The following is a 15089-nucleotide window of genomic DNA, read 5'->3' on the forward strand; positions in this document are numbered from 1 at the left end:
CCTGCAATCTTCTTCCTGACCTCTCCGCCCCCACCCCCACTCCGGCCTATCACCCTCACCTTGACCTCCTTCCACCTATCGCATTTCCAACACCCCTCCCCCAATCCCTCCTTCCTACCTTTTATCTTAGCCTGCTTGGCACACTTTCCTCATCCCTGAAGAAGGGCTCATGCCCGAAACGTTGATTCTCCTGCTCCTTGGATGCTGCCTGACCTGCTGCACTTTTCCAGCAACACATTTTCAGCTCTGTATCCCTCTATTCCCTGCCTGTTCATGTGCGTCAGTCCAAATTCCTTTTAAAAGTTGATATCATAATTGCTTCTGCTACCTCCCCTGGCAGTGCAATCGAGTGCATCTACTACCCTCTGTAAATAATTGCATTGCACAACTCGTTTAAGCTTGCCTCCTCTCACCGTAAACCCCTAGTATTTGATGTTTCCACTGTGGGAAAAAGACTCCAACAATCCACTCTGTGCAGGTTTCTCATAATTTGTTTATACCTCTATCAGATTGCCTCTCAGCCTCCAACATTCTACTGAAACCAATCCAAGTTTATCCAACCTCCCCTTACAGCTACAAAAGTCCAATCCAGGGAACATCCCAGTAAACTTCTTTTGCACACTCTCCAAAGCCTCCACATCCTTCCTAAACCTCCACATCCTTCTTAAACATGCCAACCAGAACTACACACAATACTCCCAATATGACCCAACTAGAACTTTATATAGTTGCAACATAGCATGCCAATTTTTATACTCAAGAATGCCACACACCTTCTATACCACTTTCAGGGAGCTGTTGACATAATCCTTTGGCTTATCAGTGCTTCTAAGGGTTCTTTGCCATTTACTTACACTTTCCTCTTGCAACTAACCTCCAAAAATGTATCACCACACACTTGTACAAATTAAACTCCATCTGTCATTTCTCTGCCCAACATTTCAACTGACCTATATCCTGCAGAATCCTTTAACGGCTTTCTTCACGACTCACAACTTCGTCAATTTTCATACAGTCATTGAGCTGTCCAGCATGGAGACAGATCCACAGTTCAACTCATCAATGCCGACCAGATATCCTAAATTGATCTATCCCATTTGCCAGCATTTAATACACACCTGTTCAGATGCCTTTTCTAAATGTTGTAATTGTACCAGCCTCCGCCACTTCCTCTGGCAGCTCATTCCATACTTGCACCACTTTCTGCATGAAAAAGTTGCCCCTTAGATCCCTTTTAAATTTTTCCACTCACACCTTAAACCTATGCCCTCTAGTTTTGGACTCTCCCATCCCAGGGAAAAAATCCATGAGGGACATGTATTTACCAAATACATGCCCCTCATGGTTTTATAAACCTCTATAAGGTTACCCCTCAACCTCCGAAGCTCCAGGGAAAATAGGCCCAACCTATTCAGTCTCTTCCTATAGCTCAAATCCTCCAACCCTGGCAACATCCTTGTAAATCTTTTCTGAACCCTTTCAAGTTTCACAACATCTTTCCTATAGCAGGGAGACCAGAGTTGCACACAGTATTCCAAAATGGCCTAACCAATGTTCTGTACAACCGCGTCATGACCTCCCACTTTCTATACTCAATGCTCTGACCAAAAGAGGCAAGCATACCAAATGCCTTCTTCACTATCCTGTCTATCTGCGTCTCTATTTTAAAGGAGCTTTGAACCTGCACTCCAAGGTTTCTTTGTTCAGCAACACTCCCCAGGACCTTGCCATTAAGCGTATAAGCCCAGCTCTGATTTCCTTTTCCAAAACGCAGCACCTCACATTTATCCAAATTAACTCCATCTGCAACTCCTCAGCCCAATGGCCCAATTGGTCAAAGGCCTGTCGTATTCTTAGTTAACCTTCTTTGCTGTCCATTACATCACTAATTTTGGTGTCATCTACAAACTTACTAATTATACCTCCTACGTTCACATCCAGACAGGAGTCTACTCGCCACTCCATGGACTTTTTCAACCATCTTCAATACTCACCCTCCACTTGGACTCCCACTTCTAGCCTTTTAGTTGCATCTTACGTCTTCAAAAACTGCCAACATTACACCAGCTGTCTTAAATTTCTCTGCTCACCTCACCCACTCTAATACATCTCTCCCGGAACTGCTACACGGTGCTCTCATGTCTAACTCTGACTTTGTTATCAAACCTGCTAGGGCTAGAGCTGTTCTAGCCTGGTATGCTGACCATTACTATGCAGGTGCTGAGTTGGCACTCTCAAATACTTCCTCCAATCTCCCCTAGATTGTTATTCCATCATAGAACATCAAATGGTTATTTCTAGGACTGTCACTGACCACAACTTGCACTTCATAATCCCCCAACACCACACAGCCCTTTGTCTACCTCCATCGCAAAATCGAAAAAGGATTGCTCTGGCAAACTCATCATTTCAAATTGTTCTAACCCTACATGAACTTATTTCTCCCAAACTAGATTCAAGCCCCAACATCTCCCCAGTCTCATCCAGTCTCTTTCCATTTACATTTCTGATTCTTCTGACACTTTACATCGGTTTCACAATTTCCTGTTTCTGGCTCTAGCTGCCTTCTCTTCACTATGGATGTGCAATCTCTTTTCACATCCATTCCCCATCAGGATCACCTAAAGGCTCTCCACTTCTTGTTTGTAAAGAGCCTGAATAATTCCAATCCACCAACACTTGCCTTCATCCAGCTGAGTTTTAAAGTTTTCCTTTAATTGGTCTCACTGTCTCCAAGTCAAAGATATGGTTGTAGGGATCAGCTTGGGTCCCATTTATGCTCATTTCTTTATAGGTATGTGGAATATTATTTGTTCTGGTCCTACTTGGGCCCCACCTACATCTCTTTCTTTCATCCATCTTCCTCCTCTCATCCAGATTTGGAAAAAAGTTAATTAATTTTGCTTCTAATTTCCATTTTGCTCTCACCTTCACCTGGTCCATTTTCAACTCTACCCTCCTTTGACATCACTGTTTCCATTTCTGGAGATGGCCTATCCACTAACACACACTACAAACTCACCAACTTCTACTATTACCATGACTAAACTTCCTATTTCTAGCAAGGATTCCATTCCAATTACTCAGTTTCTCCATCTCTGCCATATCAGTTCCAACGATGCCCCCTTCCAACAGGGTACCTGTGATTTGTCCTGCTCTTTACTCAGGCAAGAATTACCCCTCAGCATGGTTGATAGGACCCTCATCCATGTTTGACACATCTCTCACATTTCTTCCCTCATCCCTTTACCTGCTCCCAGAACAATAGGATTTCTAATGTGCTCATTTTCCAATCCACCAGATTCTGCATTCAAAGATTCATCTTCCACCATTTCCACCACCTCAAACCAGCAAAACAAAAATGCATTGTCCCCTTCCCTTCACTGTCAGCGCCTTACAGGAATCATTAGCTCCATGACACCCAGGCCCACTCTTCCATCACTCCTAACACTCCATCACACTGCCGTAGTAGCCGCAGAAGGTACAACAATTGCACATTCAAGAGGGGAGATAATCTCTGCAATATTCCTAGCTGTTAACCTGGTCTTACAGCCACAATATTTATATGGTTAGTCTGGTTCAGTTCCTGGGCATTGGCATTCCTAGGACGTTGAAAACTGGGAGGATTCAATGATGGTGATAGCATTGAACATCAAGGGGTGATGGTTAGATTCTATCTTGCTGGGGATGGTCATTGCTTGGCACTTGTGTGGAACAAATGTTCCTTTCCATTCATCATCCCAAGCCTGGATATTATCCAGGTCTTGTTACATTTGGGCATGGACTGTTTCAGCAACTAAGAACTAAAGAATGGTTCTGACCATTACGCAGTCATCAGCGAACATTATGAGAGATCATTGATCTATTGATAGGTCATTGATCAAGTAGCTCAAAATCGTTGTGCCAAGGATACCACTTTGAGGAATTCCTGCTGAGACAACTGACCTCCAACCACAACAGCCATCTTCCTTTGCCAGGTGTAACGCCAGCCAACAGAGAATTTCCCCCAGTCCACTCAATTCCATTGACTCCAGTTTTGCTAGAGCTCCTCGATGCCACAATATTCAGTTGCAACCATGATCCTCGGGATCCTTGATGCCACTCTTACCTCACCTCTGAGCCAACTTCAGTTTACAACAAAATCATAAATTCAGTCCACATTTGAAAGTTAATTCACAATAGCCTTTTACCTGAGTTGTTCAATAATTTCTGAAGAAAGCTGCTGTTCTTTTATACGTCCTACTGCTCTCGGTGGATTTCCAACCAATTCTATTACTGTTGTTTGTCTCAGTTCCAGACCACAGGCAGCTTCCTAATAAGGAGAGAAACAATACACTTCAAAAAGAGAGGGTAGTTAGTAACAACATTCACTAAACACACCTCCAAGACAGTCTTTACTCTTTGAGGACACCAAATATAATTAAATTTTATAAAATAGGAAGATTAGAATTTTAAGAAATCATTAGTGGGTGGCACGGTGGCACTGTGGTTAGCACTGCTGCCTCACAGCGCCAGAGACCCGGGTTCAATTCCCGCCTCAGGCGACTGACCGTGTGGAGTTTGCACGTTGTCCCCGTGTCTGCGTGGGTTTCCTCCGGGTGCTCCGGTTTCCTCCCACAGTCACAAAGATGTGCAGGTCAGGTGAATTGGCCATGCTAAATTGCCCGTAGTGTTAGGTAAGGGGTAAATGTAGGGGTATGGGTGGGTTACGCTTCGGCGGGTCGGTGTGGACTTGTTGGGCCGAAGGGCCTGTTTCCACACTGTAATGTAACCTAATCTAATCTAGTTATTAGAGATCCCCATTGTATTAATTAGTCATACGACAATTTTCAGTCCCCCAAAAAATAAACTATAATTTTCAATGTCATTCATCACCCAGTCAGTCAGTTGGGTTTGTCCGTTTCCCAAGTGTGGAATCCTCTCAACACCTCTCTGTCTCAGAACACCATCTATTCATCTGTCAGCTCATTCATTTTGAGTGAAATCTCTCAAGAAACTTTGCTGGCTCCCTACCATTTACAGCAGTTCGTACTTCATTAGTTTGGAACATGAGACTTGAATACACAATGGTCCAAAAATAACGAAGCAAGGACTATTTGCTCCATTGGCTTCACATCATTACAAACATGAAGGGAAATTAAGATTAAATAAAGGAGACACAATTTACATAGAATAAAGCCTATGGTTTAGATCTCATTAGAAAAATCCTGAGAGTTTCCTCATTCCCATCAGCCCTCCTTAATCTCTTAAGGGAATTATGTCGTTGGGGGCGAGTTCAACTATCTCAGCTACCATTCCCAATGGGGAATGGGGGGGTCAGCTTAATTGTTACACCGAAATTAGATTAGGTTTTTAATTGTTTCATTTTTCCTGGGTAACTATTAACTAAATGGAAGAACTCTCCAAACTAAGTGTTGAATTGTCCATCAGAGTCTGCAGTTTCCCGAGTAAGTCCCATGTGGAACTCTTCAGGGGTCCCAATACGAAACTCCAGTCTGTGCTGCTCCAATCACTATTTGGTTACTAGGATATAACGGGTCAACATTTGACGAAAAGTTCATTTAAAAATTTTAGCTTAGAGCACTCATCTGTTAGGTGTTACCAGTGCATTTCCACATAAGGTAATGGGATGGACAGCAAGGGGCTTCCTTTCAATTACTGATAATCCTCATAAATTGCCAGAGTTGCATTCCAGCAAAAGCTTTGCTTAATAGAAAATCGCTTCGAAATAATGATGCCTATGGGAAAAAAGGGGGTCGGGGCAGACCAGCAAAATTATCACTCACAGTCACTCAAAAAGCTTCCAAAAATCTAATGCAAAGTAGAGAACAGCCTAAATGAAGGTTGAAATCATATTTATTAATGAAACAAAAGTATATTTAATAGAGTACATCAAAAAATGTAAGAAAGCTGCACTCTGTGCAGTACCTCTCACAGAAAGCTGCTCTGTCGGCAGCTGACATCGGCGTATACGCAGTAACGCGCAAAGCCTGAACTGATTGCCGCTGAAATCGTACTATTACAAACGAAGGTAAGTATGAAAATACTGTTCCCTAACATTTCAGCAATGTTATAGCCAAATCGCGCTGCTGAAACGTGTGTTATCCGAGAACTACCTGTATCACAAAATTTTCTAGACACTTCTTTGTGAAAAGTTGTTCATCAGGTCATTCATTTGAGAAAAGTCTCAATGTATCTTTGATCAAAGTGATGAATGAATGTAACAATCCATTTTAAATCCTTATGAGACACAAATTCCTACATTGCCATGAATCACAAATTCTTATTGTGAAAGTCTTTCCCCTGTGCAGAACAGGCAGAAATTTAATTTGAAGATATTACCTCTGCTCATCGGTATTGACTATCAGGTCCTATTTACAAACCTGTAGCATGTTCATTTGTAGGTTGTAGTACATATCAGATGCACTTGGAGAGGATATGATGAGGAGACGCTGCATCTCATAAAACTGGTCCAAGAGAGCAGCCACCGAATTCACATCAACATTAATTTCAATTGCTGCAATTATATAAGAGAAATGTGTAACCATCACATTGCATATATAACATGTTTCTCTTAACTGAAAATGTACTTGGTAGCCTGAGTATACAGAGACAGAGACAGTCATTGGAGGAGGTGAAGAAGGGGCAAAAGTACTCCCTAACTATGTCCAGTTATGCAACATAGCAGCTTTGTGCTGACATTATTTATGCTAAATTCACCAAGCTCACACTGTTGTGAAGACACAGCATCACAGGAACAAGAGCACACAAACAAGGTTTCTTTATATGCTGATCCCCAAAAGCCATGAATGTTACCCACCTACAGTGACTACATTTTGCACTGATTGATTGAAATACATTTTTCTACCTTCCTTGAATTGTCAATTACAAATAAGAAAGCAATACATGTCCAAGGTGAAAATCAAAACAACACTTCTTTCTCACCTTGTGGAAAAGTGTCTGGTCTTCAGTTGGTATCTGCATTCCAGAGTTAAGCTGAGATCAACCCTGTACCAATCCCGCCCACAATTTATAGTTTTCTCTTGTTCAATTTCTACTTGTTGTCAATGTTTTTTCTTTACGTGTTCCTCATACCTCTTTTACCTCATAAGCCTTCCTCCAATAACACTTGGATTATTGTTTCAATTCAGAACATGGATACATTTTACTTTTTCTCTTGCCTTTGATAATTCAGGGAAGCTTTTGGTTGGAATCATTACAGTCCAAGTACAAATTTGAAGCAACTATGGCTGTTCACTTTATTATGAAGATGTAATATCTGAAACATTAATTTGTCATCAGCTAGATATAGATCATGTAATGTTTGGCAAGACAATTTTCAAAGAAAATGACATTAGCTGACAGTAGCTATAATGGTTGTATTTGTGAAGAATGCAAACTGCTTTCTATGAGACAACCTCAAACTTGAATGTCATGTGACCCAGCTGGTAGAGCTGGAGGTACAGACAGGCCCTCAAAGAAGAAAACAAGTATCTGTGTTAACCCAGGTCCAGGATAATGGGTGGAAGGTATTAGGGGAGACGGCAGCGTTTTTGGAGTATATTTTACAGGGAAGGAAGGAGGCAGATTCTTCCGGGACAGATTTTCCCTGTGTAAAACTGAGGGTCTTCTGAGGGTAGTAACCACCTCCTCTTCCTTCTCTTGATACATTTCAGTTAAAAAAAAGGATGCCCACTTCTGTTCAGCTGTCCCTGCCAACCGTATTAAAGTTTTAAAATACGTTCAATTGGCCTTTAAGTATGTATTTATATGTGCTTCTAATTTTACAAGTCAACTCAGGAATGGATGGGAAAGTGGTGGTCTGCCAACAACCCAATCAAGCCCACCTCCATAACATACCCAAGATCACATAATATCCATGTGTCTGACTGACAGCGGTCATAATATTGACTAATGTATCCAAGTTTAGCATTAGAAATACAACATTTTTTTATGATGGCTGCTGATTACCGTGCTGTAAACAGAACTTCATTCATCTAAATATGTATCCATACAGTTGCACTTTATCCCATTTATAAAGCAATATGCTGCAGCAGCACTAGCAACACAGAGGCCCGAGTGCTCATTTCCCATGGATGGGATTACAGTGCCACCTTTCCAATATTTAACTAAATCCACTTACGTACACAAGATGGTGCCAGTCCAGACCAGCTTCGATTAAACAGACACACTCTTTTGGAGATCCCCTGTCGCTCGTAGCCTCCCTCACATGTGTAAGTACAGGTTGCCCCATAGTTATTACCAGCCGATGTACAAGTGATGTAACCATGGACTGGGGGCTTCAGCACGGGGCATCTTCTAACTGGCAATGTCAGAAACAGAGGGAAAAAATGTTGATGCTTATCACAGACTGTTTTTCAAACAAACTGAAGAGTCCACTTTTATAATCACATGACTGAACTTGGCAAAAATCTTCTGGAACCCTCTCAACAGCAACCAATTAATGTCCTGATGGGTCCAGAATGCTCACACTGTGTTACAAATCTGAGAGAGAAACTATTGTCTCCATGAGAAACATTTACATAATGAAATAGTGTTAATGACTTTCCACTTAATCCTTGGAGTCTCCAGGGTAACTGTTTCTCTTCCCAGGACAAAGAGGTTTGCTCACATGACCTCCAAGGTATAGAACCCAACTGTTGCTGAACTCATAATTTTGAAAGAAAAAGAGCAGACAGGTAAGAGGTCGAAGCTGCTCCTTTCACATCTACTGATTCAATGCCCTTTACTGTAAGCTACAATAAAAAAAAGCTTCTGATCTGTACAATAATTTAAAAACAGCTAACAACCTGCCCCTGCAAGTAAAATTTTCATTCATCAACACAGAGTAGGTGCTACACCCCGAAAAAAAAATCCTTATAAGATTTTGGAGGAGAGGACATTTCCTACTTTCACTCTGCTTCTGACTTGCCAACCAACCATCCCCACAAAGCATTCTACACTTGCAACACCAACTTTAGAATTTTGGACTCCATCTTAAAAAGCAAAGAGAAAATGTTATTCAAGCTTAATTTTCACTAATTGAATATTTTTGTTCAATTATCTTTCTCCTCGTTGCTTGTATCAATACCTACGTTGTGAAGTATTACCCAACTTCCCCCACTCTAGTGTCTAAGAGTGTGTGAAATAAACCCTACTTCTGAAACTTAACTATCACTTAACATATGATTTAACTGCAGTTATATTGCAGTTACAGCCCTTGCAAAGTCAGAGCCAACAAATAAAGGATATATTCCTCCATTCCCCAAAGGGGGACGTATAAAATCACAATAAGTGATGAGAACAGGAGAGATATTGACTTTAAAGCTCAAAAAACTATGACCACTGTGATCTGTGATCATTATTCAAATTGTAGAGAGAGGAACACTGGCAAATGATACAGTTAAACAGATGTAAAGAATTGTGAGTGACCGACCAATCTGTCTAACTTACATATTTAATAATTGTCTCTTGGACTCTGTAATATCTCTAGAAGACTATTCACCTCCATTAGCTGCCTGGGCAGTTGTCCCACTATTTACCCGGCACAATTGAACAGTCAAATCCAAACAGCCTGCAACTCTCAGCCTGAAATCATTTCCCCTTTTTATAAACTTCTTAATCATCTCATATACATCATTAGCAATTATCTTGAATACTTCAGTAGGATCTCCCACAGGTCTCATTCTTTCCAGAATAAAAAAAAAGTTGTTTATCCAAATAGAGGGATTGTTGATGGTAATGTTATGGACAAATTTCTTAGCATTATAACATTCCTCTAACATATTTGCAGAAGCATTAAGCAATTCATTTAAACAAGATGCTGTCATACAAACAGGTTGAGAACTCATCTTCTAAAATAGTCAATCATTTCCAGCTTTATAGTAACTAGCATGCACAGTAAGACTACCTAATGGCGTAGTTGATAAATATCCTGGCATGTTCTACTAAGGAGTACAGAAGATGATTATCTACACTAAACTACCTAATGCCTTCCAAGGCAGCTAAGTGATCACTACAATTGGCCTTAGTACCCAGTGCTTGAATTAAAAGGCTTTCCACTCCTGATTGTTGCTGACTGATGTGTCCTGAATGTAAATGTGTGGACGTCAGGTTAGTGCAAGATTAGCACCAGTGACAGCCTATTGATCAAACTAGCCTGCTGTCACCTCTGCGGAGGTTCACAAATCAGTAATAGCTTCTTGGGTGAGAATTTGTACAACTATCAAAGTTTATCTAGTCCCAATGCAGCATGAGTCAGCAAATCAGGAAAGTAGAGAGACAAAAGGCAAATAAAATTGGAGGGATAACATGGACTTCTACTATCTATGACAATAAAGTTCCTAAATATCACATAAATAATTCAAAATATCTCCAAACTGAAATGCACCAACCTGGAACCCTAATCTCACTTATATCCAAGGGGATTGGACATTCAGTGGTTAACACTGCTGCCTCAGTGCCAGGGACCTGGGTTCAATTCTAGCCTTGGGCGACTGTCTGTGTGGAGTTCACACATTCTTCCCATGTCTGCATGGATTTGCTCTGGTTTCCTCCCACAATCTGAAGATGTGCAGGTTAGGTGAACTGACCATGCTAAATGGTCCATAATGTTCAGGGAAGTGTGGGTTAGGCGTATTGGTCAGGGGTAAATGTAGAGTAATGTGGAATGAGTTTGGGTCGGGTACTCTTCTGAGGGTTGTTGTGGACTAGTTGGGCCAAAGGGTCTGTTTCCACACTGTAGGGATTTGAATAGTTCTAAAGCTTCATCCATCAGAAAGCAGTTCCTGACTCAAAAACAATGGCCTGAACTTATAGGTGTAAACCTCAGGAGATGGGCCAGTGCATACATTTTACATCCATTGCCCTCCACAACTTTGTATATGTCTGTAAGTGTTCCATCTTTCCTTAGAAATTTAATCACTTGGGCTTGTGGGGCTGGGAAGGGAGAATATAGAATACAGGGCTTAACTGTATCAGTACTCTGATAATAGCAACAGAGCAAGTACAAGGGGAATGTGTCATGACAATGTCATATCATATGGGTTTGGTACTGATAGAAGCAGGCAGAGCTCTGCTCTAATTTAAGGGAGTAAATGTTGAATGAGTGATATCCCATCTTTGTATGCCTCAAGCTTCTAATGATATTCCTACCAGATAAATCACCTGAAGCTCAAGATTTGAGATATGGATGTCAGTGGGGATGGAATTGAGCAAATAAAAGTTCTGATCCATTTCACTTGTGCCGATGGAATGGGAGTACTGGAGTTTCAGCTTTCCCTGACCTCCATTACTTGACAAAATTTCGAACTCATTTTCTCTTATTCACTGCTTTTGCTGTCTTCCAATCTATTTTTATTGTTTACACAAAAGCTCAGCCACTCACATTTTCTCTCTTATTATTCTTTGAAGTGATTTTACATTTCTTACTCTGAATGTTTGTTTCTCTGATGGTTTATTTCAACTGAACAATTCCTATGAATATATTTTTTTATTGTTGGCACCATGCTATCATACATCCCTGAAGATGTTAAACATGAGAGAAGCAAACTATGTAGTAGGTTACTGACCATGAACCGTGACAGTAAACTTGCAGGAGGCTTTGTTCCTCTCTCTGTCATATGCTACATAGCGAATAATATGCTCCCCCTTTCCAAATTCAGAACCTGAGGGTGGTCCTCTCAGAACTATTCTGTGAAAGAATGAAAGGAAAGAGGAAAGGTTTATTATCTGTCTGTCACATCTGAGTATTTGACAAATTACTGCTGAAGAATTCTGTAAATATATATGCTCACAGCATCAAATCATAAGATGTTAATCATAGCTGCATTATCTTGCCAAGTTGCTGGAATGGTACTAGTTATCCCGGCTTAGATTTTACAGGTTCCCACTCTTCATCCCAGCTAAACTGTTGGAAAGGGCCTGCTCATGGTTTAGATGCTTTCCCCACCACAATTTAATGCAGGGAGCAACATTAATTGCCTAAAGGAGATCCTGCATCTCTCTAGAGAATGGACAACTCTCCATCCACCTAGCACCAATCAACAATTACTGCTGGCACTACAGGCTGTCTCACCATGGGAGAAACCCAGGTAAGTCTGCACTTGGGGGATCTCAAAAAGGGAGACGAGGTGTAGTGCCAGGTTGAAGAGGTTGTGGGAAATTGGACCAATGCCTTCAATGGGCCCAGAGGGCCTAGTTACTCCTGATACCAGCCAACACATCTAATCCTTCCACATTGAGTACAGGAGTTGGGAGGTTATGTACAGGACATTGGTTGGGCCACTGTTGGAATATTGCATGCAATTGTCTCCTTCCTATCGGAAGGATGTTGTGAAACTTGAGAGGGTTCAGGAAAGATTTACAAGGATGTTGCCAGGGTTGAAGGATTTGAGCTATAGGGAGAGGCTGAAATAGGCTAGGGCTCTTTTCCCTGGAACATCAAAGGCTGAGGGGTGACCTTATAGAGGTTTATAAAATCATGAGAGGCATGCATAGGATAAATAGACAAAGTCTTTTCCCTGGGGTGGGGGAGTCCAGAACTAGAGGGCATAGGTTTAGGGTGGGAAGGGAAAGATATAAAAGGGACCTAACAGCAACTTTTTCACACAGAGGGTGGTGCGTGTACGGAATGAGCTGCCAGAGGAAGTGGTGGAGGCTGGTACAATTACAACATTTAAAAGGCATCTGGATGGGTATATGAATAGGAAGGGTTTAGAGGGATATTGGCCAAGTGCTGGCAAATGGGACTAGATTAAGTTAGGATATCTGATTGGCATGGACGAGTTGCACCGAAGGGTCTGTTTTCGTGCTGTACATCTCTATGACTATTTCCCTAATTCCTTTGGCCTCCCATCAGAATGGGTAAATGCCAACAGTACAGATGAGCTCTTTATGTGGTGATTCATTGGCACCATAATGGCCTCAAGACGACAAAGAGCAAGCAGGTAGCTTGATGATGCTTCTGTATGTATGACTTCTGACAGGTCAGGGTACCTGGTACATGGCAGGGAGATCATCCACTGGATTTTACATGTCCTCTGCTTTCAAACTCACCAGTGAAGGAACACAGAATCAAATCTGACATATTATCAAATGCTGCAGCTGTTAGGATGAGATGCGCCACACACTAGAATATCAAATCTGGAGCCAGAATAGAATTATTCCATCCCAGAGGCAGGGAAGTACAATTGGCATCTGTACTCCAGGTCCCGAGAAAAGTAAATTGCACTGATCTTTGAAAGCTCATTACAAATATATGAACATTTAAATGAAATTTAATTTAAATATTTGTGCTGCTACAATTATAACAGTATTTAGTATTAAATGAGTTATTTAAACCATCTTTGGTGGGGTGGCAATACTTAATGTGGAAAGTTATAGATCACACAACACCAGGTTATAATCCACAGGTTTATTTGGAAGTACTAGCTTTTGGAACGCTGCTACTTCATCAGCTACCTGATGAACGAGTTGGACGAAAACCTGGTGTTGTGAGATTTTTAACTTTGTCCACCCCAGTCCAACACCAGCACCTCCGCATCATTGATGTGGAAACGCAAATCGAGTCTGCCTGTAATCATGGTTCCTGACCACAAGATGTCACCATGGGGCAGCCTTGGCCAGAACTAGTAAACATTTTGAATAGATAACAAAAGGAGGTAAATAATACATACACGTATTTTTCTAAAATGTAAATAATTAAATGCTCTCAAATGCTCTCCCATGCATGCTTCCACCTAATTCTGCTGCAAGATTTTCCTTTTTGTGGCACTACTTTCCCAGTTGTTTACCCTTGTCACCTTGCAGATAATCCATTGCACTTCCACTGAGAGACGTTGCTAATTCATCACTCTGCCCTTCTCCACAGAGATTCTAAATGGATCCAGAAAGTCACTGTTGTATATCTCTGTCAGTAACTGTCCTCTACATGCTCATCTCCCTCCCTTTCCCCATCTCCAATTCACTTTACTTCATCCTCAGTTTCTCCTATTCCCTCCCATCTCTCTCCTATACTGTCCCGCCTTGATGGCATCGCTTATTTAGTTCCAATTATTTCCGTTTTCCTTGATGTGGGTATCACACTAGGGTTCGTCTCCCCAAGATCAAATAGTTACAGAAATGGAATGAAAAGCACGCGATCTAATGTTTCACACTAACTTCGTGCTGTGTTTATCAGCTACATCTTTTATACGCGGTGAGTCCCAATATACACGAGTAGCCAGCTGCCCTGGTTCAGCCACCTTCTCTCTGGACCCCGGACACTTTATCCTTGGAGGTTCATAATCTATTAAAATCAAGAAATTGTCAATTAGTATTTTTTTTTATATTCCAATTGGATCCTTAAGTCCCAGCTGTCCGGAAGGCAGTGTCCTTGCTGGGGTTTGTTTTAATGAAAACAGCAGTTGTAGATTCAGTTAATTCTATTGCAGCACCATTTGACATGCAGCTGTCACTATTATGTGGCCATTCGCATTCGACGTCTCTGGACATTTTGGTTGGGGCACGTTTGGAATGGTACCTCACGTTTTGGAAGGGACATCGTTTATAGCATATTCGGCTGAACTGATAACCTTGTCTCTTGCACCTGCATGGGAAGAGGTATTGAGTGTTTTGAAAAGCAGGAAGGTACACAGGTTCCCAAGGTCTGATGGGATATATCCCAGAATGCTGAGGGAGGCAGGTGAGGAAATTGCTGGGACCTTTTTGAAATCTTTGAATTCTGTTCAGGCACAGGAGAGGTGAATAGCCAATGTTGTTGCTTTGTTTAAGAAGGACAACAGGGATAATGGGAGAAAGTACAGGCCAGTGAGTCTTTTGTATGGTAGAGAAATTATTGGAGAAGATTCTTAGGAACAGGATTTACTTGCATTTGCACTTATTAGCAATAGGCAGCATGGCTTTGTGCAGGGAAGATTGAGTTTTTTGAGGAATTGATTGAGTTTTTGAGGTACTGACAAAGATGATCAATGAGGGCAGCACTATAATGTTTTCTATATGGACTTTAAAGGAGAAAGTGAGGTCTGCAGATGCTGGAGATCAGAGATGGAAATGTGTTGCTGGAAAAGCGCAGCAGGTCAGGCAGCATC

The 15089-nt window shown here is 41.4% G+C and overlaps 1 protein-coding gene across 3 annotated transcripts in view; it reads right to left on the reverse strand.

Moving 5' to 3' along the window:
- srpx2 (sushi-repeat containing protein X-linked 2) overlaps positions 1-15089 on the reverse strand; it is a 66751-nt gene that overhangs the window by 2115 nt on the left and 49547 nt on the right. For all 3 annotated transcript variants that reach the window (XM_043704663.1, XM_043704665.1, XM_043704664.1), the window contains exons 6-10: positions 14161-14287; positions 11571-11692; positions 8144-8323; positions 6384-6517; positions 4191-4312 (exon numbers count right to left, since the gene is read on the reverse strand). In XM_043704663.1, coding sequence (XP_043560598.1) covers positions 4191-4312; positions 6384-6517; positions 8144-8323; positions 11571-11692; positions 14161-14287 — 685 coding nt within the window. The remainder of the gene's footprint in view (positions 1-4190; positions 4313-6383; positions 6518-8143; positions 8324-11570; positions 11693-14160; positions 14288-15089) is intronic.

Source organism: Chiloscyllium plagiosum, chromosome 15 (genome assembly GCF_004010195.1).
Source record: "Chiloscyllium plagiosum isolate BGI_BamShark_2017 chromosome 15, ASM401019v2, whole genome shotgun sequence".
Classification (NCBI taxonomy): Eukaryota; Metazoa; Chordata; class Chondrichthyes; order Orectolobiformes; family Hemiscylliidae; genus Chiloscyllium; species Chiloscyllium plagiosum.